Source organism: Stegostoma tigrinum, chromosome 8 (genome assembly GCF_030684315.1).
Source record: "Stegostoma tigrinum isolate sSteTig4 chromosome 8, sSteTig4.hap1, whole genome shotgun sequence".
Classification (NCBI taxonomy): domain Eukaryota; kingdom Metazoa; phylum Chordata; class Chondrichthyes; order Orectolobiformes; family Stegostomatidae; genus Stegostoma; species Stegostoma tigrinum.
In genome coordinates this window covers 86,497,774-86,519,678 of record NC_081361.1, presented here as the reverse complement: position 1 = coordinate 86,519,678, position 21,905 = coordinate 86,497,774, and the positions used below count along the sequence as shown (strand labels likewise).

The 21,905-nt window shown below is 43.1% G+C and overlaps 2 protein-coding genes across 6 annotated transcripts in view; one reads left to right on the top strand and one right to left on the bottom strand.

The window, feature by feature from the left end:
* Nucleotides 1-3,750, bottom strand: part of glmna (glomulin, FKBP associated protein a) — a 70,162-nt gene extending 66,412 nt beyond the window's left edge. The window contains exon 1 of one of the 2 annotated variants that reach the window (XM_059648080.1): nt 3,667-3,750. The gene's annotated coding sequence lies outside the window, so the exon portion shown is untranslated. Of the gene's footprint in view, nt 1-3,259; nt 3,601-3,666 lie in introns of those variants that run through there. The other variant, XM_059648081.1, reaches the window with a different exon arrangement.
* Nucleotides 3,751-15,797: 12,047 nt separating this feature from the next.
* Nucleotides 15,798-21,905, top strand: part of rpap2 (RNA polymerase II associated protein 2) — a 95,263-nt gene continuing 89,155 nt past the window's right edge. The window contains exons 1-3 of one of the 4 annotated variants that reach the window (XM_048539554.2): nt 15,800-16,006; nt 16,089-16,447; nt 20,340-20,454. In XM_048539554.2, coding sequence (XP_048395511.1) covers nt 16,323-16,447; nt 20,340-20,454 — 240 coding nt within the window. In that variant the 5' untranslated portion in view covers nt 15,800-16,006; nt 16,089-16,322. Of the gene's footprint in view, nt 16,448-20,339; nt 20,455-21,905 lie in introns of those variants that run through there. The other 3 variants (XM_048539555.2, XM_048539556.2, XM_048539557.2) reach the window with 3 other exon arrangements.

Genomic DNA, 21,905 nt, shown 5'->3' with positions numbered 1-21,905 from the left:
GACAAGGCAGCCTGTTTGAGTGGCATCACATCCACAATCACTCCCACCACCAACATTCATTAGCAGCAATGTGCACCATCTACAGGATACTCCAAAAAATTCACCAAAACTCCTTATACTGCACTTCCAAACCCATGGCCATTACCATGTAGGACAAGGGAAGCTGATGTGTGGAACAGTGCCTCTCACCAATTCTTCTCAAAGCTACTCACCATTCAAACTTGGAAATATGTCACTGTTTCTTCAGTGTCTCTGAGTCAAAATCCTGGAACTCCCCCCCCCAACAGTATTGTGCGTGCACCTACACTAAGCGGACTGCAGCAGTTCATAAGGCTGCTCACCATCACCGTTTCAACTGGGGTTAGGCAATAAAGGTGGCCCAGCCAATGGTGAAACAACCCTTTCTTTCTTTCCCATTGCTACCCCAAGTTTTGGTGGGGAGAGTAGACAACAGTAATGACACATCTATTGACAAGCAGAGGGGATTAGATTCTCTTGTTGGAGAGTTGCACCTGTGTGGCCTACATGTTACCTGTCATGTATGCACATGGAGTTCGGTAAGCATAAAGGTATAAGTAGCTCCAACATCATCACAACTCTCAGATGGTTAATAACCACTTGGGTGAAGTTTGAGGGCACTGAGTTAGTCCAGGAAATGCCCAAGGTCTTCAGAAAAACTGAGACAGGTACTGTTTTCTTTTTGACAATTTTTCAGCCAGTCATGCAAAAAATTTTCTATTGTCAAAATAAAAAGATGAGGATGGCTTGCATGTAATACATTAGCATCCCTATCAAGGGTTGGATACTATAAACTTGGGCTTTGCCCATAGGCAACATTCAGGTTGTTCATCAGAAATCAAAACAAATACATGTTAAAATCGCTTGCATGTGTTTGAAATGACACATGACTCAAACACACAGCATAGCTTGCCCATTAGCCCTTCTGAAAATCAAAGCTTTCCAGATTGGAAGGTTACAAAAGCAAAGAAAGTTGAGAAAATTTGAATAGCCAAGCTGAATCCTTCTAGTTTTTAAGCTTTGGAGGAAGGCAAGAATGGGATGGAAAGCAAAATGAAAAGGATGAGTAAGACAACACTGGAAAGAAAGAAGGGCCTTCTTATGATTGCGGATTTGAAAAGAGATCTTGTTTTCTGGTTTGGGCTTGTATTTTTTTTTCATGCAGGGCCTACAGTTTTGGGTATGAGATTCATACTGTGTATTGGACATTAAAATTCTGTAAAATCATTTATCCCACTTTGGTTTTGATGTAATACCAAGCTATACTGTACAGGTACATTTCTGGGGAGAGCTGGAGTGCTATTCTGTATGTACCCATTTCACAGTGTATATTGAACGGATCAGGCAAGAAAACTTCCCACCATAGTACTTCTTCACATAAATGAGCAAGACAATGGAAATCAAAAGTTTAGCTTGCAATATTTATTATTTACAGTCTAAAACTCTTCATATTTTCAGCTTTGCTTCATTTGTTGCACAGACTGCACACCCAAACACTGCAATTCTGCCACACAAACAGCTTTCTCTACCTGTCAACATGGAGACAACCTCCTGCCTTATCACAATTTTCCATAATGCTGAAATGAATCATCGAATTCCCAGTGGGGAAGAAGCAAGTCATTCAGCCCATTGAGCCCATACCAAATCTCCGAAAAGCATCCCACCCAAACCCACCCCACCCCCTAAACTATCCTTGTAACCCCGCATTTCCCATTGCTAATCTACCCAACCTCCTCAACCCTGGACACTACTGGCAATTTAGCATGTCCAATCCACCTAACCTGAACATCTTTGGAATGTGGGAGAAACCTACACAAACATGAGGTGAATGTGCAAATTCCACACAGATAGTCACCCAAGTGTGGAATCGAAACTGTGAGGCAATAGTGCTAACCACTCAGCCACTGTGCGCCCAATTGCATATGGCTAAGTTTTTTGTATGCTACGCTTCATAAGGAGGATTTTATCGTGGATTTAGGATAGTAGAATTTTCTTATTTAGTGAAACAGCATATCATTGATGATATTTGATTCTGGCTCAATGACTTCGGGTGGCTGTAGAGTTGCTACAGTCTAGTGTCTTTGCAGTAAATAATACAGAAATGAATTGAAAGGCTTAAATTTTAAAAAATAAGGTAGCATAGTTACTGAAAATGTTTGCCAAATTTGTTCAGTTCAGTGTACCTTTGATGATCATCATTGTCTCTTTGGACTTAATAAAGTTGATTTAAACGTGAATGCACCCACTTGTCATTCAATGCCATTCCTGAATACTTTGGAAAACAAAGTGCACTTATCAACTAAATTGCCTACTCTCAAACTAACTTTTTTTTTCAATATTGAGTGGTACATATTGCAAACACTCAGTTTCCTATATCACAATGCATTAAAACTTGAAGCATGACAGCATTGATTCTAATGACTGGAAGGAGCTTTTCACCAATTGCTATGTTGGGCAGCACACTGACTAAGTGGTTAGCACTACCGCTTCATAATGCCAAGGACCCAGGTTCAATTCCAGCCTCAAGCGACTGTGTGGAGTTAGCACATTTTTCCCACGTCTCCATACGGACTCATAGGTCAAATAGCCTTCTTCCACACTGCAGGAGATTTTGTGAATCATTCAAGATGGCAACAACTGGTCCATCAAACTGCATAATACTTTATGTTCAAATGCCTTAAAGATGAGGAAGATCAGTAGTAGAGGAGGGGGAATAAAAAAAACAACAAATCCTGCACTCCAGATCTCATCATTTCAGGACCGTAAGAGGCAAAATGCCCAAAAGTCAAGAACTTTCTTGCTTGTTTGCTTGAAAAAAACTTGTGATTTTAAGTAGATGTTATCTTGAATCGGAGGCCAGCAAACAATATCCAATTACACTATTGCAATAAAAGCCAAAAGAACTTCAGATGCTGTAAATCAGGAACAAAACCAGTAGGTTCTGGAAAAGCTCAGCAGGTCTGGCAGCATCTGTGAAGAAATCAAAATTAAGTTCTGAGTCTAGAGACCCTTCCTCACAACTGACAGTAGCTGCGGAAAACATCGGTTTGTAGGGAGAATATAGGGAGGGTGCCGGGGTAGGGAGTAAACAAAGGATAAAGGATACAGCCCGAAGAAAGAGAAGAGCAACTGGATAGACAAAGGAGTTGATAACGATTAGGCTGGGTTCAATGACTAACAAACAGGTAGTGTGAAATGAGGTAACAAGGTGTCTAGAAGGTGCGTTCATCCAGCTCCACACCTTGTTAACCCTCCGCTATTTCTTCTGGATCTTGAGTGGGAAGTTGGAATCACTTTGGTATTGTCACTGTCTTAGGTGTGAGACTTTGAATGAGAGTGCTGCACGTCGCAAACACGCAAGAGGGGTTACAGCCAGGAGTGAGTTGCAACTTCTTTGCCAATTCATGTGAGAATAGACTTAAACAGTGGATGGATTTACGATTGCAATTAGGTTGCGCATGACATCAGCAAGTAATCTAAATCCCCTCCAATCGACTCAGCCCAAATAATAAAAAATCCATTTTCCACTCGTAATAGCTGAAGATACAGACGGTAACATCAGCGATCCCCCGCCATGTCTGACCGGCTGAGACACACGTGCCAACCGTTGACGGTTGGGTTTAAACAGCATCGTACTATCCCACTTACCTTCACGACGCAGCTGCGCAATATCCCCTTCAGCAGGCGCACTTTCAGGACGCAATCCTACGTTGGAAGGGGGACGGATTTCCTTTCGATCACGTGATACTATGTGGCCACGCCTCCCATGGTTCCCAACTATTAACACTCAGAGATAATGGGACCTGCAGATGCTGAAGAATCCAAGATATCGAAGTGTGGAGCTGGATGAACGCAGCATCTCAGGAGCACAAAAGATGACCCTTCATCAGAAAAAAGGGTCTAGACCTGAAACGTCAGCTTTTGTGCTCCTAAGATGTTGCTTGGCCTGCTGTGTTCGTCCAGCCCCACACTTTGTTATCAAAACCCTCAGGTTGTCTGTCAATACATATATCTCTGTATTTAAAAATCTGCACCGTGGAGCAAATGACAGCATACTCTAGTTGCTGGAAACCTGATTAAAATCAACAGAAAATGTTGGATAATAAGGTACTCAGTAAATCTATGAACCAGAAAGGCAATTGAACCATCCATTATAAATAATCTGTAATGCAGGAGCAGTTTAGAGGGAATGATGGAGAATTGTTTACCAACCAGAAGGCACAAGTCAGGACTGTGACAGAATACTCTCCATTTGCTGTGATGAATGCAGCTCCAGCAAGTTATAGGAAGGATATAGTCAAGCTGGAGAGGGTTCAGAAGCGATTTATCAGGATTTTGCCAAATATGGAAAGTTTGAGTTATATGGAAAGGCTGTGACTTTTTCAGTGGTGCATAGGAGGTTTGAAAGGTAACCTGAAAGAAGTTTATAAATAATGAAAGGTATAGATAGACTTCATGGTAGTTGTCTTTTCCTTGGGATGGCCATTTCCGGATTAGCGGACACATTTTAAGCTAGGAGGAGAGAAATTTTAATCACACAGCATGGTTCATGTGTGGAACGAACTGCCTGAGGAAGTGGCAGATATGGGTAGAATTACAACATTTAAAAGACATTTGGATAAGTACGTGAATAGGAAACATCTGGAGGGATATGGGCCAGGAGCAGGCAGGTAAGGCTAGTTTAGGATTATGTTTGCATGGACTGGTTGGATTGAAGGGTCTGGTTCTGTCCTGTATGACTCTTAAGACTCAATAAGCTTAACATTATTTGAAATTAAAGCAAATGCCTGATTGGCACCCCATTCATCACCTTGAAATCTGCTTCCTCCAACAAGGATGTACAGTTAATAGTAATGTGTAACTGATATAAATTGACTGCAGCAACTCACTAAACCTCCTGGGACACTCTTCAAAATCTTGAGCACTGCCATCTAGAAGAATAAGGACAACAGATGCATGGGAACGCTGCCTGAAAGTTCTCTTTCAAGTCTCAGACCATCGTGATTTGAAAACTATAGCGCCATTCCTTCACTGTCACTGGATCAAAATCCTGAAACCCCTTCCTTCAAAATCAAGAGCCATCTGGACAGAGCAGGTTGTAAAAGATGTTCCCAATATAGGAAAGATTGAGAACCAGAAAGCACAGAAGGTGAATGACTAATGTAGGCTGTCTGTCCTAAATTGGCAGATCCTATCACCTGGCAAATCTTTCAGCTGATCACGACAAGCAAGATACTGATTTGCCCAACCTGCAACATTGTGTCCAACATTAGATGTGGTTCTGCACTGGACAAAATTTGCTGGACAACTGTGAGTTTACAAGGAATTTCACTGAAAAACAAGTCAGGAATGTCACCTTTGACAACTGTCTTGAGTGTAGTCTCCTTGTTCTCTCTATGTCTGTGTCAATTTCCTCTAGGTGCTCTCGTTTCCTCCCACAGTCCAAAGATGTTCAGGCTAGGTAAATTGGCCAGCCTAAATTGCCTGTAGTGTCCAGGGATGTCGAGCTAGTAGGATTAGCTATGGGGAAATGCAGGGTTATAGGGATAGGATAGAGGGTCGGTTTGGGTGTGATGCTGTTAGGAGGGTCAGTGTGGACCCAATGGCCTACTTCCACACTAAGGATTCTGTGCTTGTCTGTCAGTCTTACAGTATGGTGCAGTTGTGTATGCAGGAGATATTAATATAAGACCTTGTTCTTTGCAGACAGAATATGTATATGTACTGTTTCTCAGCAGGGTGGCTCAGTAGTTAGCACTGCTGCCTCACAGTGCCAGGCACCCATGTTCGATTCCACCCTCGGGTGACTGTCTGTGTGTGGAACATTCTCCCTGTGTCTGCAGGGGTTTCCTCCGGGTGTTCTGCATTCCTCCCTCAGTCCAAAGATGTGCAGGCTAGGTGAATCGGCCAGCCTAAGTTCCCTGTAGTGTTCAGGGATGTGTAGATTAGGTGGGTTGGGCAGGGGGGTTTGCTGTAAGGCTCAGTGAGGACGTGTTGGGCCAAAAGACCTGTTTCCACATTCTAGGGATTCGATGAAAATAGGTGATAGCAATTCACTGGTTCATTTCATAGGACAATGCCCTGATCAATTAGAGTCAACCTGCCCTGTTAAAATTTAAACAGGCCCAGCAGTTAACTGTCAATTGTCAATCTTGCCAATCAACCAATATTTTCCTCTCATGCAGTAAAAATATGGTTTTTCCTTGAATTGGCATTTTTTGCAAATTGTACATAGAGTACGGTACAAAACTTTGAGAAGATATCTTGTTTTCAGTAATACCCAATTGTATGTCAGGATTGATATATTCGAATTAAAGATGTACTTGTTTGAAAATGATTTGAATCTGATTTGAAAATGTTTTCAATTCCTCTATCAAAATAACTTGTGTTTACAATCAAAATATGTAATGGGATGTCGTGAAAACATGTGGAAGTTGTTACATGTAAGAATGATGACAATGTTAAATTGTAGCAGATTGAGGACTTCCCTCATGATTCAGGGAATAAGTTGTTTGTTGTTTGCCCTCAAAATTGCAGTGACTGAATTGCAAGAATAGACTGTTTTGCTGTGAAGCATTTTGAGATATCCTCGCATATGAAGTTTTGTTTTCATCTATATTGCTCATTTATATCTAATATGCAGTAGTTTTATTTTACTAAATTTCTACACTTACTTGTGCCAGCAAATTTCCAGCATTTCAATGAATTAAAACCTTTTAATATTTCCTCACCTCTTTTCTTAGAGCAAATGAAAAATAAACAAATTCAGTACAAAGGGGACGCAATTAACATTAGAAGCAAATAAATTGTTGACCTTACAACATCAATATACTTTAATCTAACATAGTAATGAACTGTAAAAGATGCCAGGTATTTTGTTGTTAACTCCATTATCATTGACTAATTAGTCAAGTATTAAATTAAAAGGACAACATGAGTTAATAGGTTTATTTGCATAGCATTCTGTTTTAGATTATGTCCTAGAAATACATCCGGAATACATAAACTCATTGTAAGTTTCACTATAACATGATGTTTCTTTGGTATGTGGTCTTGAACTGTTTTAGGAAGCTAGCCATGGGCTACAAAACTGTGTACTAGCCAGTCCCTAGTAATGATTAGTGCCTTAGGAAAGATCTAGCAGCTGCTAGATTTTCTTCTTGTATAATAAGATTCAATTTTCATACTGTGACTGCTTCTTTGTTCCCAATAATAAATTATTTTCCTGTATTCTGACCATACTTTGTTTATAATTTTTGTTAACGTGAATTATACTGATATAAACTTTTTATTGACTGCTTATTCGCAGTTTGACAGCATGACATAATCCTTTTGTTCCTAAGGAGATCATTGGTAATTCAACTGGAAAACTAGTGCACACAGGTTTTACCTGAGTTTTTAAATGCATTTTATTTCAAACAAACATACGTTCTTGTCTAAAACCTAAACATTTTCAACATCAGTTAAATAAGTCATACATGTAACATTTCATATGTATCTCTTTTGACCCAAGCTTCAATGCTTTTAAATAATTTGAATGCTTTCAAGATACCATCAATAGATATTTTGCCTAGAAAAAAATCTCCAACAGTCATATGCTGGCAACAAATAACAAACATATCTTGCTACTTTTTAACTCACCTTTTGGCTGAGTTGGAGTTGGTTTTAACTCCAACTGGAATCTGACAACGTCCTGATAACACAGCTCCCTAAAATGCTGAGAGATAGCAAGAACTGCAGATGCTAGAGTCAGAGAAAAGTGTGGAGCTGGAGGAACACAGCAGGCCAGGCAGCATCAGGGGAGAGGTAAAGTTCAGAGGAAAGGGTCCCGACCCGAAACGTCAACTTTCATGCTCTTCTGATGCTGCCTGGCCTACTGTGTTCCTCCAGCTCCATACTTTGTTATCCCTGAAATGCTATTTCATCCAATCCTTTGATTGTCTATCTCTTCTCTGAATTTTTACAACTGCACCATCCCAAGTGGACAGCTGATTGAGATTTCACTTGTATAGTGATAATGATTCCCTGTTTTTCAAATTGGGTATCGTAAGCCATACAATACACTTGGAGAATTTGTATGTGCTTGAAGCCAGATGCTAAGAGGTGTTCAAAACAAAAGACAATGGTGCTTCTGAAGAAGTGTCTAGGCCCGAAATGTCAGCTTTCCTGCTCCTCTGATGCTGCTTGGCCTGCTGTGTTCATTCAGTTCTACACCTTGTTATCTCAGTGCTTCTTCTCCTTGATTTCCCTTCCTGTCGAAAACCAACCACTTTTTTGAAAGATAACAAAGTGTGGAGCTGGATGAACACAGCAGGCCAAGCAGCATCTCAGGAGCACAAAAGCTGATGTTTCGGGATGAAGGGTCTAGGCCCGAAACGTCAGCTTTTGTGCTGTCTGATGAAGGGTCTAGGCCCAAAACGTCCGCTTTTGTGCTCCTGAGATGCTGCTTGGCCTGCTGTGTTCATCCAGCTTCACACTTTATGTTGGATCCTCCAGCATCTGCAGTTCCCATTATCTCTTGATCACATTTTTGAAAGGCTGTCGGACCAAGCAGTCAGCTAAATAGCCAAGCACGTACTTTTTTTTTGTCACATTTTCCTGACATCCAACTTGTTTGGTGAATTTGGTAAGATGGGAGTTTGCACATTAATGAATTAAGCTGTTGAGCAATCAACAGTCACTGTCAATTGTCAATTTGCTGCTGGCTCATGAGAATCACCTGTCCTAGAAAAATAAAGAAATAAAAAGTACAGCATTACAGATTGCAGGAACAAATTAGAAAAACAAATAAATAAAAAGTTCAGAACAACAGTCTTTTCAACTCGGTCACTGTGTAGATGGGCTCTGGAGGGAATAGAACATAGAACATAGGCAGCACAGTACAGGCCCTTCAGCCCTTGATGTTGTGCCAAACTTTTACCCTAAACCTATGGTCTATCTAACCTCCACCCTTACCTTACACTATCATCCACATGCCTATCAAATAGCTGCTTAAATGCCCCTAATGAGGCTGACTCCACTACCCTCTCTGGCAAGGCATTCCACACCCCTACCACTCTTAGTATAGAATCTACCTCTGATGTCTCCCCTATGACTACCTCCGCTCACTTTAAAACTGTATCACTTTAAAACTATGACACAAAGTTGGGTGGCAGCGTGAAATGTGAGGAGGATGTTATGAGAAGACAGGGTGACTTGGACAGGCTAGGTGAGTGGACGGATGCATGGCAGATGCACTTTAATGGGGATAAATGTGTGGTTATACACTTTGGTGGCAAGAACAGGAAGGCAGATTACTATCTCAATGGAGTCAAGTTAGGTAAAGGGGAAGCACAACGAGATCTAGGTGTTCTTGTACATCAGTCAATGAAAGCAAGCATGCAGGTACAGCAGGCAGTGAAGAAAGCTAATAGCATGCTGGCCTTCATCACAAGAGGAATTGAGTACAGGAGCAAAGAGGTCCTTCTGCAGCTGTACAGGGCCCTGGTGAGACCGCACCTGGTGTATTGCATGCAGTTTTGGTTTCCCAATTTGAGGAGGAAATTCTTGCTATTGAGGGAGTGCAGCGTAGGTTCACAAGGTCAATTCCCGGAATGGCGGGACTATCATATGTTGAAAGATTGGAGCGACTGGGCTTGTATGCACTTGAGTTTAGAAGGATGAGAGGGGATCTGATTGAGACATGTAAGGTTATTAAGGGATTGGACACTGTGGAGGCAAGAAGCATGTTTCCGCTGATGGGTGAGTCCAGAACCAGAGGACACAGTTTAAAAATAAGGGGTAGACCATTTAGAACAGAGTTGAAGAAAAACTTCTTCACCCAGAGAGTGGTGGATATGGAATGCTCTGTCCCAGAAGGCAGTGGAGGCCAACTGTCTGGATGCTTTCAAGAAAGAGATAGACAGAGCTCTTAAAGATAGTGGAATCAAGGGTTATGGGGATAAGGCAGGAACAGGACACTGATTGTAGATGATCAGCCATAATCATAATGAATGGTGGTGCTGGCTCGAAGGGCCGAATGGCCTACTCCAGCACCTATTGTCTATTGTCTATTGTGTCCCCTCATAATAACCACCTCCAACCTAGGAAAAAGTCTCCAGCTGTCCACTCTATTTATACTGATCATTTTGTACACCTCTATCAAGTCACCTCTCATCCTTTGTTGTTCGAAACAGAAAAGCCCTAGCTCTCTCAAGCTTTCCTCGTAAGACCTTCCCTTCATTCCAGGCAACATTCTGGTAAATCTCCTCTGCACCTTTTCTAACGCTTCCACACCTTTCCTGTAATGAGGTGACCAGAATTGGACACAATACTCCAGATGTGGCCGAACCAGGCTTTTGTATAGCTGGAGCATAACTTCCCAGCCCTTGAACTCAATCCCTCTATTAATGAAAGCCAACACACCATACACTTTCTTAAGAAATCTATTCACCTGGGTGGCAGCTTTCAGGGAACTGTGGACTTGAACCCCAAGATAACCTCTGCTCCTCCACACTGCCAAGAATCTTTCCATTAACCTGTATTCTGCTTTCAAATTTGTCCTTCCAAAATGAATCACTTCACTCATTTCAGGGTTAAACTCCATCTGCCACTTCTCAGCCCAGCTCTGCATCCTATCAATGTCCCTTTGTAACCTCGAACAGGCCTCCGCTTTATCCACAACTCGACCCACCATCGTACTGTGCGCGAACTTACTAAGCCACTCTTCCACTCCTACATCCAAGTCATTTACAAAAATCACAAACAGAAGAGGACCCAGGACAGATCCTTGTGGTACACCACTCATAACTGAGCACCATGTTGAATATTTTCCATCCACTACCACCCTTTGTCTTCGAAGGGACAGCCAATTCTGAATCCAATCTGCCACATTTCCCCCTATCCCATGCCTCCTTACTTTCTGCATACGCCTACTATGGGGAACCTTACCAAATGCCTTACTTAAATCCATGTATACCGCATCCACTGCTCTACCTTCAGCAACATGTTTGGTCACCTCTTCAAATAATTCAATAAGGTTTGTGAAGCACGATCTACCCGTCACAAATCCATGCTGACAATCACGAATCAAAACCGTGCCTATCCAAGTGATCATAAATCCTATCTCTCAGAGCCCTTTCTAATAATTTGCCCATCACTGAAGTAAGACTAACTGGCCTATAATTTCTGGGGTTATCTCTGTTCCCTTTTTTTGAACAAGGGAATGACGGTTGCCTCTCTCCAATCTTCTAGCACTATACCCATGGACAGTGAGGATGAAAAGATCATCGGCAAAGGCCTTGTGATCTCTTCCTTTGCTTCCCATAGAATACTCGGATATGTCTCATCAGGCCTGTGGGACTTATCTGTCTTCAAGTTCCTCAAAATTCCTAGTACATCCTTATTACTAACATCCACCTCCTCCAAATAAAAACCAAAAGAACTGCGGATGCTGTAAATCAGGAACAAAAACAAAGTTGCTAGGAAAGCTCAGCAGGTCTGGCAGCATCTGTGAAGGAGGAAACAGAGTCAACGTTTTGGATCTGGTGACCCTTCCTCAGAACTGATAGTGGCTGGGAAAATGTCAGTTTATGTGCAGAAAATAGGGAGGTGGGTGGGGTAGGGAGTAAACGAAAGGATAGAGCCCAAAGAGCAAGAAAGACAGTTGGATAGACAAAGGAGTTGCTAACGATCAGGCTGGGAGGGTGAGTAGTTGTTTATGGGGACCGTTATTGACGAACAACAGCGGGTGTGTAGTGATAATGGGAACTGCAGATGCTGGAGATTCCAAGATAATAAAATGTGAGGCTGGATGAACACAGCAGGCCAAGCAGCATCTCAGGAGCACAAATCCATTTGTGCTCCTGAGATGCTGCTTGGCCTGCTGTGTTCATCCAGCCTCACATTTTATTATAGCGGGTGTGTAGTAGCAGGCTATGTGGTAGGGCTCTCAATCGGGTCCAACCCATCTCCCACACTTTTGCCCTCACCTCTTCTCTTCCCACCTGCAACAGTGATAGGGTTCCCCTTATCCTCACCCACCATCCCACCAGCATCCATATCCAGAAAATCATCAGATGACATTTTCACCACTTCCAGCAAGATGCCACCAGATACATATTCTCCTCCGCTCTCTTGTCTGCCTTCCGCACGGACCATTCCCTCCGGGACACCCTGGTCCACACTTCCTTCACCCCCAAACCCTGCCCCCTACCCTACGGCGCCTTCCCCTGCAACTGGCGAAGGTGCAACACCTACCCACTTACCTCCTCCCTCCCCAGTATCCAAGAGCCCAAACGTACCTTTCAGGTGAAGCAACACTTTACCTGCACTTCCCAGAATCTAGTCTACTGCATTCGCTGCTCAAAATGTGGTCTCCTCTACATTGGGGAAAATGAAGCGTAGACTTGGCAACCGCTTTGCAGAAAATTTACGTTTTGCTCACAAAAAAGACCCTGAAGTACCTGTTGCCTGCCACTTCAACGCACTACTCTGTGCCCTGGCCAATATCTCTGTCTCCAGCTTGCTACAGTGTTCCAGTGAAGCCCAACGCAAGTTGGAGGAACAACAGAGATTACACAGTGTGAAGCTGGATGAACACAGCAGGCCAAGCAGCATCAGAGAAGCAGGAAAGTTTGACGTTTCGGGTCAGGACCCTTCTTCAGAAATGGGGGAGGGGAAGGGGATTCTGAAATAAATAGGGAGAAGGGGAGAAGTGGATAGAAGATGGATAAAGGGAAGACAGGTGAGAGGAGACAGACAGGTCAAAGAAGAGGGGTTAGAGCCAGTGAAGGTGAACGTAGGTGGGGAGTTAGGGAGGGGACAGGTCAGTCCAGGGGGGATGGACAGGTCAAGGGATGGGATGAGGTTAGTGGGTAGGAGATGGGGGTGGGGCTTGAGGTGGGAGGAATGGTTAGGGAGGCAGGGACTAGCTGGGCTGGTTTTGGCATGTGGTCGGGGGAGGGGTAATTTTGAAGCTTGTGAAGCCCACATTGGGAACCCTGCAGCCCAAGGGTATCAAGCGAAATATGGGATGCTGTTCCTGCATCTTTCGGGTGGCGTCATTGTGGCAATGAAGGAGGCCCAGGATGGACATGTCGTCCGAGGAGTTGCCGGGGCGGGGGGGGGGGGGGGGGGGGGAGGAGTTGAAATGGTTCGCGACTGGGAGGTGCAGTTGTTTGTTGCGAACTGAGTGTAGGTGTTCCGCAAAGCAGTCCTGATGTAGAGCCCTGTCTTCTTCTTTATCCATCTTCTATCCGCCTCCCCTATCTCCCTATTTATTTCAGATTCCCCTCCCCTCCCCTCCCCCATTTCTGAAGAAAGGACTAGACCCAAAAGGTCAGCCTTCCTGCTCCTCTGATGCTGCTTGGCCTGCTGTGTTCATTCAGCTTCACGTGTTATCTCAGATTCTCCAGCATCGGCAGTTCCTACTATCTTTGGATGAATAACACCTCATTTTCCCCTTGGGGTCCCTACAGCCCTCTAGACTCAATACTGAGTTCAATAATTTTAGGGCCTAAACTCCCCCATGTCCCAGCCCCCCAACCCACACACCAGGCTTTGTTACCACATTGCCTGCCACTACACACCCCCTGTTGTTAGTCACTAACAAACCCCATTAACAACTACTCATCCTCCCAGCCTGATCATCAGCAACTCCTTTGTCTGTCCAACTGTCCTTTCTCTCTCCTTGGGCTCTATCCTATCGTTTACTCGCAACCCCACCCACCTCCCTATTTTCTGTTTATAAAGTGACGTTTTCCCAGCCACCGTCAGATCTGAGGAAGGGTCACCAAACCCGAAACGTTAACTCTATTTTCTCCTTCACAGATACTGCCAGACCTGCTGAGCTTTTCTAGCAACTTTGTTTTTTTTTCCACTTCGCCAGCCGACCAGCCTGTTTCACACTGTACTCCCCTACAACTAGGTCTCTCTCAGTTGTGAATACTGAAGAAAAGTATTCATTTAAAGGACCTCTTCTATCTCTTTAGGCTCCACGGACAAATTCCCTTTACAATCCTTGATCGGCCCTACCCTTTCTCTGGACATTCTCTTATTCCTCACATATGTGTAAAAAGCCTTGGGGATTTCCTTGATCCTATCTGCCAAGGTTTTCTCATGCCCCCTTTTAGCTCACCTAAGCCCTTTCTTCAGTTCCTTCCTGACCAGCTTGTATCCCTCTGGAGCCTTTTCCGATCTGTTTCCTAAACCTTATATAAGCATCCTTCTTCCTCTTAACCAGTCGTTCCACCTTGCTTGAGAACCAAGGCTCCCTACTCAACCACACCTTCCCTGCCTGCTAGGGACAAACATATTGAGCAGACGCAGTATGCATTCCTTAAACAATATCCACATTTCTATACTGCTCTTCCCTGACAGCATCTGTTTCCAATTTATGTTACTCTGTACTTGCCTAACACAATTATAATTACGCTCCCCCCAATTATAAACCTTACCCTGCTGTATGTACATATCCTTTTCCATGACTATTGTAAACGTAACAGAGCTATGATCACTTCCGCCAAAATGCTCTCCTACCAACAGGTCTGACACTTGGCCCGATTCATTGCCAAGCACCAAATCTCCTCATTTGGTCTATCTACATAGTGTGTCAGGAATCCTTCCTGATCGCACTGAACAAAATCCACTCTGTCTAAACTATTACAACTAAAATATTTCCAATCAATATTTGGAAAGTTGAAGTCACCCATGACTACAACTCTGTGACTTCTGCACCTTTCCAATCCGCTCCTCCACTCCTCTGCAACTATTAAAGGGTCTGTTTTTAAAACAAAACCCAAAGTGACTGCTCCTTTCTGGTTCCTGACCTCAACCCAAACTGACTCTGTACGCATATCATTCTTGAACTGCCTTTTAGTAGCTGCTATACTAGCCTTGACTAGCAATGCCACTCTTTTACCACCCTCCCTATTTCTTTTAGAGCATCTAAATCCCGGAATTTCCAACAACCATTCCTCTCCCTGAGTTGCCCGAGTTTCTGTAATGGCCATAACATTGTAGTTCCAAGTACTGACCTATGCTCTAAGTTCAGCTGCCTTATTTCTGATACTTCTAGCATTGAAGTATACACACTTCAAGCCATCCCTGTGTCCACAATTACGCTCCATTGACCACATTTCTTTATTAACAGCCTCACTCCTTGCTGTGTCCGTTGGAAGGCTGATTACTTCATCCTCTGAATTACAAATCCGGTTCCACACCCCCTGCCAATCTAGTTTAAACCATCCCCTTTAGCTCAAGCAAACCTCCCTCCCAGAATATTTGTGCCTTTCCAGTTCAGGTGCAACTTGTCATTACTGTACAGGCCCCACTTTCCCCAGAATGTGCTCCAATTATCCACGTAATGGAAGCCCTCTCTCCCACACCAGCCCTCCTACACCTACACCTCAGGTGCATTGAAAAGATTTAGAGGCGTATAATCAACCTTTTTAGCATTCACACAACAACTGCTTATAGTCCAACAGGTTTACTTGGAAACATGAGCTTTCAGACGCTGGAGTCGGAGATAATAGTGTGGAGCTGGAGGAACATCGCAGGCCAGACAGCGTAAGAGTAAAGTTGACATTTCAGGTTGGGATTTCTGAAGAAGGGTCCTGACCCAAAACGTCAACTTTCCTGCTGCTCTTATGCTGCCTCGCCAGCTGTGTTCCTCCAACTCAACGCTGGACTATAACCTGGTGTTGTGATTTCTGACGTTGTCTAACCCAGTCCAACACCAGCACCCACACATCATTTTTAGCATTACAAGTGCACTTTCCATATCCAGAGAGTCTTAGTGTGGAACTTGAACTTGGAGCTTCTAGCCCAGAAGGAAGTGACACTACCACTGTGCCACAAAGTTTTCTGACAATTGAAATTAACAACTCAATATCAGTGTGGGTTTTCGGAGCTTTCCCCCTTCGTCACACTTCGAAAGCTTATGATTTCAAATAAACTAGTTGTCGTCTGACTTCTGACGCCAGTCCAACACCGGCACCCCCACACCAAGGTAGGTTTTGACTGAGAATAATACCAAACAATCCGAAGAACCCGTGTTGGACTCAAAACGTTGACTTTTTCTCTCTCCGCAGATGCTGCCTGATCTGAGTTTCTCCAGCATTCTCTATTCATTGGGGAAAAAAGGGCGATTCTTCAAATAATATGAACGAAAAATTTAAACTCCCTCTATGATCAGAAAAAAAACTGAAGACATTATTTAAGTAGAATGAACGGAAAAACGAGGATTTAAATATTGAACCGGCAATAATCACGCCTCTGCTGGTTAACGGCCACAACGGCGGGGTCAAAGTTCGGTTGGTACCATCATGGCGTCGGAGCCGAGGCGAAACCCGGGTGGGAGACGCTTAAGGAGCCGGCGGCGAGAGGGCTCGAGCGAGGTCAGTGTTAACAGTAAGATGGGAGTCTCGGACATTGAAGGGACCCTCAAGAGGTGAGAGAATCCGACTGCGGGCCGGAAGTTTGTAATCGTTGCGTTGTCAATTCTGTTAGGGACTTATGGGATGGAAGAGGGCAGGGAGATGGAGGAAGAGGAATCTCAAAAGTATATGCAAGTCTCTGTGTAACATCAGTCAGTGTCTGAACTGTCCTGTCTGTTCTTGCCTGCCCGTTCCCTGTGGTGGTTGGGTTAGTTAGTCCAGTCTCACATAGTATTTGGTGCAAGGCTGTTCAGGTATGTTTGTGTGCAACTTTAAAAATGGCACTAAATTTTAAAAAAAACCAAACAACTACGAATGCTAGAAAGCGCAACTCGGCGCAAACTGTAAGAACTCCCTCACTTCTGTTTGAGGACTCTACAGTCTTCTGGGCTCAATGTTGAGTTCAACAATTTTCGGGCTTGAGACGCCGTCCCATGCGCTTCCCCTAGTTAGGCCTTGTTATCACACAGTCTGCTACTGCAGATTGTCTATCGTTTGCCGCTAATTGTCCACTAATAGCTATGAATTCTCCCAGGCTGATCATTATTCCTTCATTTTGTCGGTTTGTCGGTTCTTTTGTCTTTTGGATTCTGCCTACCTATCCTTTACTCGTTACCCCCTTCCCCCACCATATCCTCTGCATAACAACCAACGTTTCCTAGCTACTACCAGTTCTGAAGAAGGGTCACTGAACCTGAAACATTAACTTAGATTTCTCTCCAGGAATGCTGCCAGATCTGCTGAGCCTTTTCAGCAATTTTCTGTTTTCGTTTTGAAAGACCTGTTAATGTTTGCCCCTCCTGTTTTGGTTGTTCTATTTACTCCAGGGAGCTACAGCCAAGATGTAACAAGAAAAAGTAACATTGGTATTGTCGTTGAGACAAACTGTCTATAACCCATTTCCAGTTTGTTTACTAAGTAGATTTGGTCCAACTGTTTTAGTGTAGGGAAAGGCAATTTTAATTATTTTCAATGGCAGTGGTGAAATGTAACAGATTACCAATGGATTTGGAGGTGAAAGAGAACACCAGGTATAACAAAGTGTAGAGCTAGATGAACACAGCAGTTTGAGAGGGAGAAGGGAGAATCGGAAGTGTCAGTATTGCAATTGAATAAAGGGAACTATGGAGCTATGAGGGAGGAGCTGGCCAAAGTTCAGTGGTACAATACCCTATCAGGGATGGCAGTGGAACAAGAATGGCAGGTATTTCTGGATATAATGCAGAAGGTGCAGGATCAGCTCATACCAAAGAGGAAGAAAGATCCTAAGGGGAGGCGGGGGCAGCCATGGCTGACGAGGGAAGTTAAGGACTGTATAAAAATAAGAGAAGTATAACATAGAAAAGATGAGTGGGAAGCTCTTAAAGAGCAACAGCGGATAACTAAAAAGGCAATACACAGAGGAAAAAATGAGCTATGAAGGAAAACTGGCCAAAAATATAAAGGAGGATAGTAAAAGCTTTTTTAGGTATGTGAAAAGAAAAAGAAAAGGTTACGACTAAAATTGGGCCCTTGAAGTCAGAAACAGTGAATTTATTATGGGGAACAAGGAAATGGCAGATGAGTTGAATAGGTACTTTGGATCTGTCTTCACTAGGGAAGACACAAGCAATCTCCCAGATGCAGTAGTGGCTGAAGGAGCGAGGGTAATGGACAAACTGAAGGGTATTTGTATTAGGCAGGAAATGGTGTTGGATAGACTGTTAGGTCTGAAGGCTGGTAAGTCCCCGGGACCTGATGGTCTGCATCCCAGGGTACTTAAGGAGGTGGCTCTAGAAATTGTGGACACGTTGGTAATTATTTTCCAATGTTCTATAGATTCAGGATCAGTTCCTGCGGATTGGAGGGTGGCAAAAGTTGTCCCGCTTTTCAAGAAAGGAGGGAGAGAGAAAACAGGAAATTACAGACCGGTTAGCCTGACGTCAGTGGTGAGAAAGATGCTGAAGTCAATTATAAAAGATGAAATTACGACTCATTTGGATAGCAGTAACAGAATAGGTCAGAGTCAGCATGGATTTATGAAGGGGAAATCGTGCTTGACTAATCTTTTGGAATTTTTTGAGGATGTATCTATGAAGATGGATAAGGGAGAGCCAGTGGATGTTATGCACCTGGAATTTCAGAAAGCCTTTGATAAAGTCCTGCATAGGAGATTAGTGAACAACATTAGGGCACATGGTATTGGGGGCAAAATATGGAGTTGGATTGAAAATTGGCTGGTTGACAGGAAGTAAAGAGTAGTGATAAACGGGTCCCTTTCGGAATGGCAGGCAGTGACCAGTGGGGTACCACAAGGTTCGGTGCTGGGACCACAGCTGTTTACGATATATATTAATGATATAGATGAAGACATTACAAGTAATATTAGCAAATTTACTGATGACACAAAGTTGGGTGGCAGTGTGAAAAGTGAGGAGGATGTTATGAGAATACAGGGTGACTTGGACAGGCTAGGTGAGTGGACGGATGCATGGCAGATGCAGTTTAATGTGGATAAATGTGTGGTTATACACTTTGGTGGCAAGAACAGGAAGGCAGATTACTATCTCAATGGAGTCAAGTTAGGTAAAGGGGAAGCACAACGAGATCTGGGTGTTCTTGTACATCAGTCAATGAAAGCAAGCATGCAGGTACACTAGGTAGTGAAGAAAGCTAATAGCATGCTGGCCTTCATCACAAGAGGAATTGAGTATAGGAGCAAAGAGGTCCTTCTGCAGCTGTACAGGGCCCTGGTGAGAAAGCAACTGGAGTATTGTGTGCAGTTTTGGTCTCCCAGTTTGAGGAAGGACATTCTTGGTATTGAGAGAGTGATGCGTAGGTTCACAAGGTCAATTCCCGGAACGGCAGGACTATCATATGTTGAAAGTTTGGAGCGACTGGGCTTGTATACTCTTGAGTTTAGAAGGATGAGAGGGGATCTGATTGAGACGTATAAGATTATTAAGGGATTGGACACTGTGGAGGCTGGAAGCATGTTTCTGCTGATGGGTGAGTCCAGAACCAGAGGACACAGTTTAAAAATAAGGGGTAGGCCATTTAGAACAGAGTTGAGGAAAAACTTCTTCACCCAGAGAGTGGTGGATATATGGAATGCTGTGCCCCAGAAGGCAGTGGAGGCCAACTGTCTGGATGCTTTCAAGTAAGAGATAGACAGATCTCTTAAAGATTAGTGGAATCAAGGGTTTATGGGGAATAGGCAGGAACAGGATACTGATTGTGTATGGTCAGCCATGATCATAATGAATGGTGGTGCTGGCTCGAAGGGCCGAATGGCCTACTCCAGCACCTATTGTCTATTGTCTGAACAGCTGCTTAGGAGCGCACAAGCTGACGTTTTGGGCCTAGACCCTTTATCAGAAAAGAACGCCAGTTCACTTTTTAAAACAAAATGAACTGAATATCCAGCCCTACACCTTGTTATCCAGCTCTAGAATGTTGGCAGGTTAGTGTGGAAGGATAGGAACAGTAGGCTAGGTGAACCAATGGTTGCCTTAATATTACTGTGCAACTGACTTCTTTCCTGACCCCTTTCCAAACGTCATAAATACGGTGGGAAAACATTGGAGATGGCACATCGTTTCGTTAGGGTCTTTATGAGGATGGAAGTATTGCCAGTAGTTTGGTGTCTTATAGCTGCAAAATTGAACATTAGCAGATATCTCTAAACTGCTCACTTTCAGTTAGTAGCAACCCTCTTTCTAAGTGTCTAAATTGTTGCTGCCATTTGTTCAAATCTGGCATACTTTAGTGAAGAATAGAGACCTGCAGATACTGGAGAGGATTAAATCTGTGCACTTTGCACAGGGTAAATGCACAAAGCAGGAAATAAATCAATATTGTCCTGAAAGAAGTCATTTGACTTGTCCTAACAGGATTCTCCTTTTGTCATACATGTTGCACCTATAGAAAAGCAGTGTTGCAAGAGGCTTTGAGGAAGAAACGTGAATGTGAGGCAAAAGCCCTTCGTGTTGTTGAACAACTGCTTGAAGTAAATGTTACAGAAGAATTTCTGTTGGATTGTGTAAGTGGGCCTTCTTTGAGGCTACAATATTGATGGAGTTTTGTTGGTATTTCTAAAAATGAACTGTTGCAAATATCATTCTGAATGTGTAACGTCTTCCTTCATTTCTTTGGTTATATTTGGAATCTGAGAGTATCCAGTGAGTGTAATATATACAGGGTGTTCCAAATCATATCACAGCCAGTGTAGTCATTGCTGTTTATATAAGAAGAAGGAGCTACAAGTTTAGAAGTGTCCATGATGGCAACTAAGTAGCATAGCATCATATTGCTTAGAGGCTGTTGATTCAACTGTGCCTGTGTACAACTTTGTAAAGAATTATCTAATCAGCCCCATTACATCCCTTTGCATGTGGTCCAAAATTCACCCTCTTCCATAACTTGACAATGGCAAGATAGTCAGGTTGGAGACTTTCTGCTAATCTGACCCATAAAAGAAACCGAAAGGTATTTTTCTTATTGAGTTTTAATTTGAAATAATTTGCAATATTGGTCTTCTGTCACACTGCAAAATTGTTCCTCTTCATAAACACAATACATGATCTATGGCTGGCTTTGAAATCTTAAGTGAATAATTTTTAAATTTGTTTCTTTAAGGGCAAGGTTTTGGATAAATTTAGTGAGGATCTCAGTCCATTCTTGTGATTCTCATTGACTTGCTTTACAACTTCATTTTGCAGCTGTGGGTCACATGCTTGGCTTTAATTTGATGGTCTCTTTGTTCTTGGGAATCTGCCTGAGCTGTGTAGATACTGTAATGATCCCAGCTGCCTGATAAAACTGGATCATTCAGATCCCAGCGTGAAATCTGGCTGGAGAAACTAAGTATTAGGCCCGTAACTTGTTTTATTTATTATTCATAGGACGAAGGCATCGCTGGCTAGGCAGCATTCATTGCCCATCCTTAATAGACCAGAGGGCATTTCAGAGTCAACCACATTGTGGGTCTGGAGTTGCGTGTAGGCCAGACAGTGTAAGAATGGCAGTTTCCTTCCCTAAAGGAAATTAGTGAACCACCTGGGGTTTCCCCAGACAAATCGACATTGGATTCACGGTCATCATTAGATTCTTAATTCTAGATATTTTTATTGCATTCAAGTTCCACCATCTGCTGAGGTGGGATTTGAACCTGGGTGCCCAGAACATTATCTGGGTCTCTGGATTAACAGTCCCAGCGATAATGCTGCTAGACCATTGTCTCCTCCCACAGTTACCATGATTGTCAGTAACTAAGCATATCCACAAGAGACCACCTAAGTATTTTTAAACAAAAGAACATGATGGTTTATTACACACTGTTATGGGATCAACTTGGCAAATTCATAAGAGGACTTCAAGAAAACCAAAATAATGATAATTTATTTTATGAACACCTATGGACGGGGAGATTTAACGTCCTGCAGTTTAAAGCTCACAGTTGGGTTACAGAACACCTTCAATTTTTATACAGAT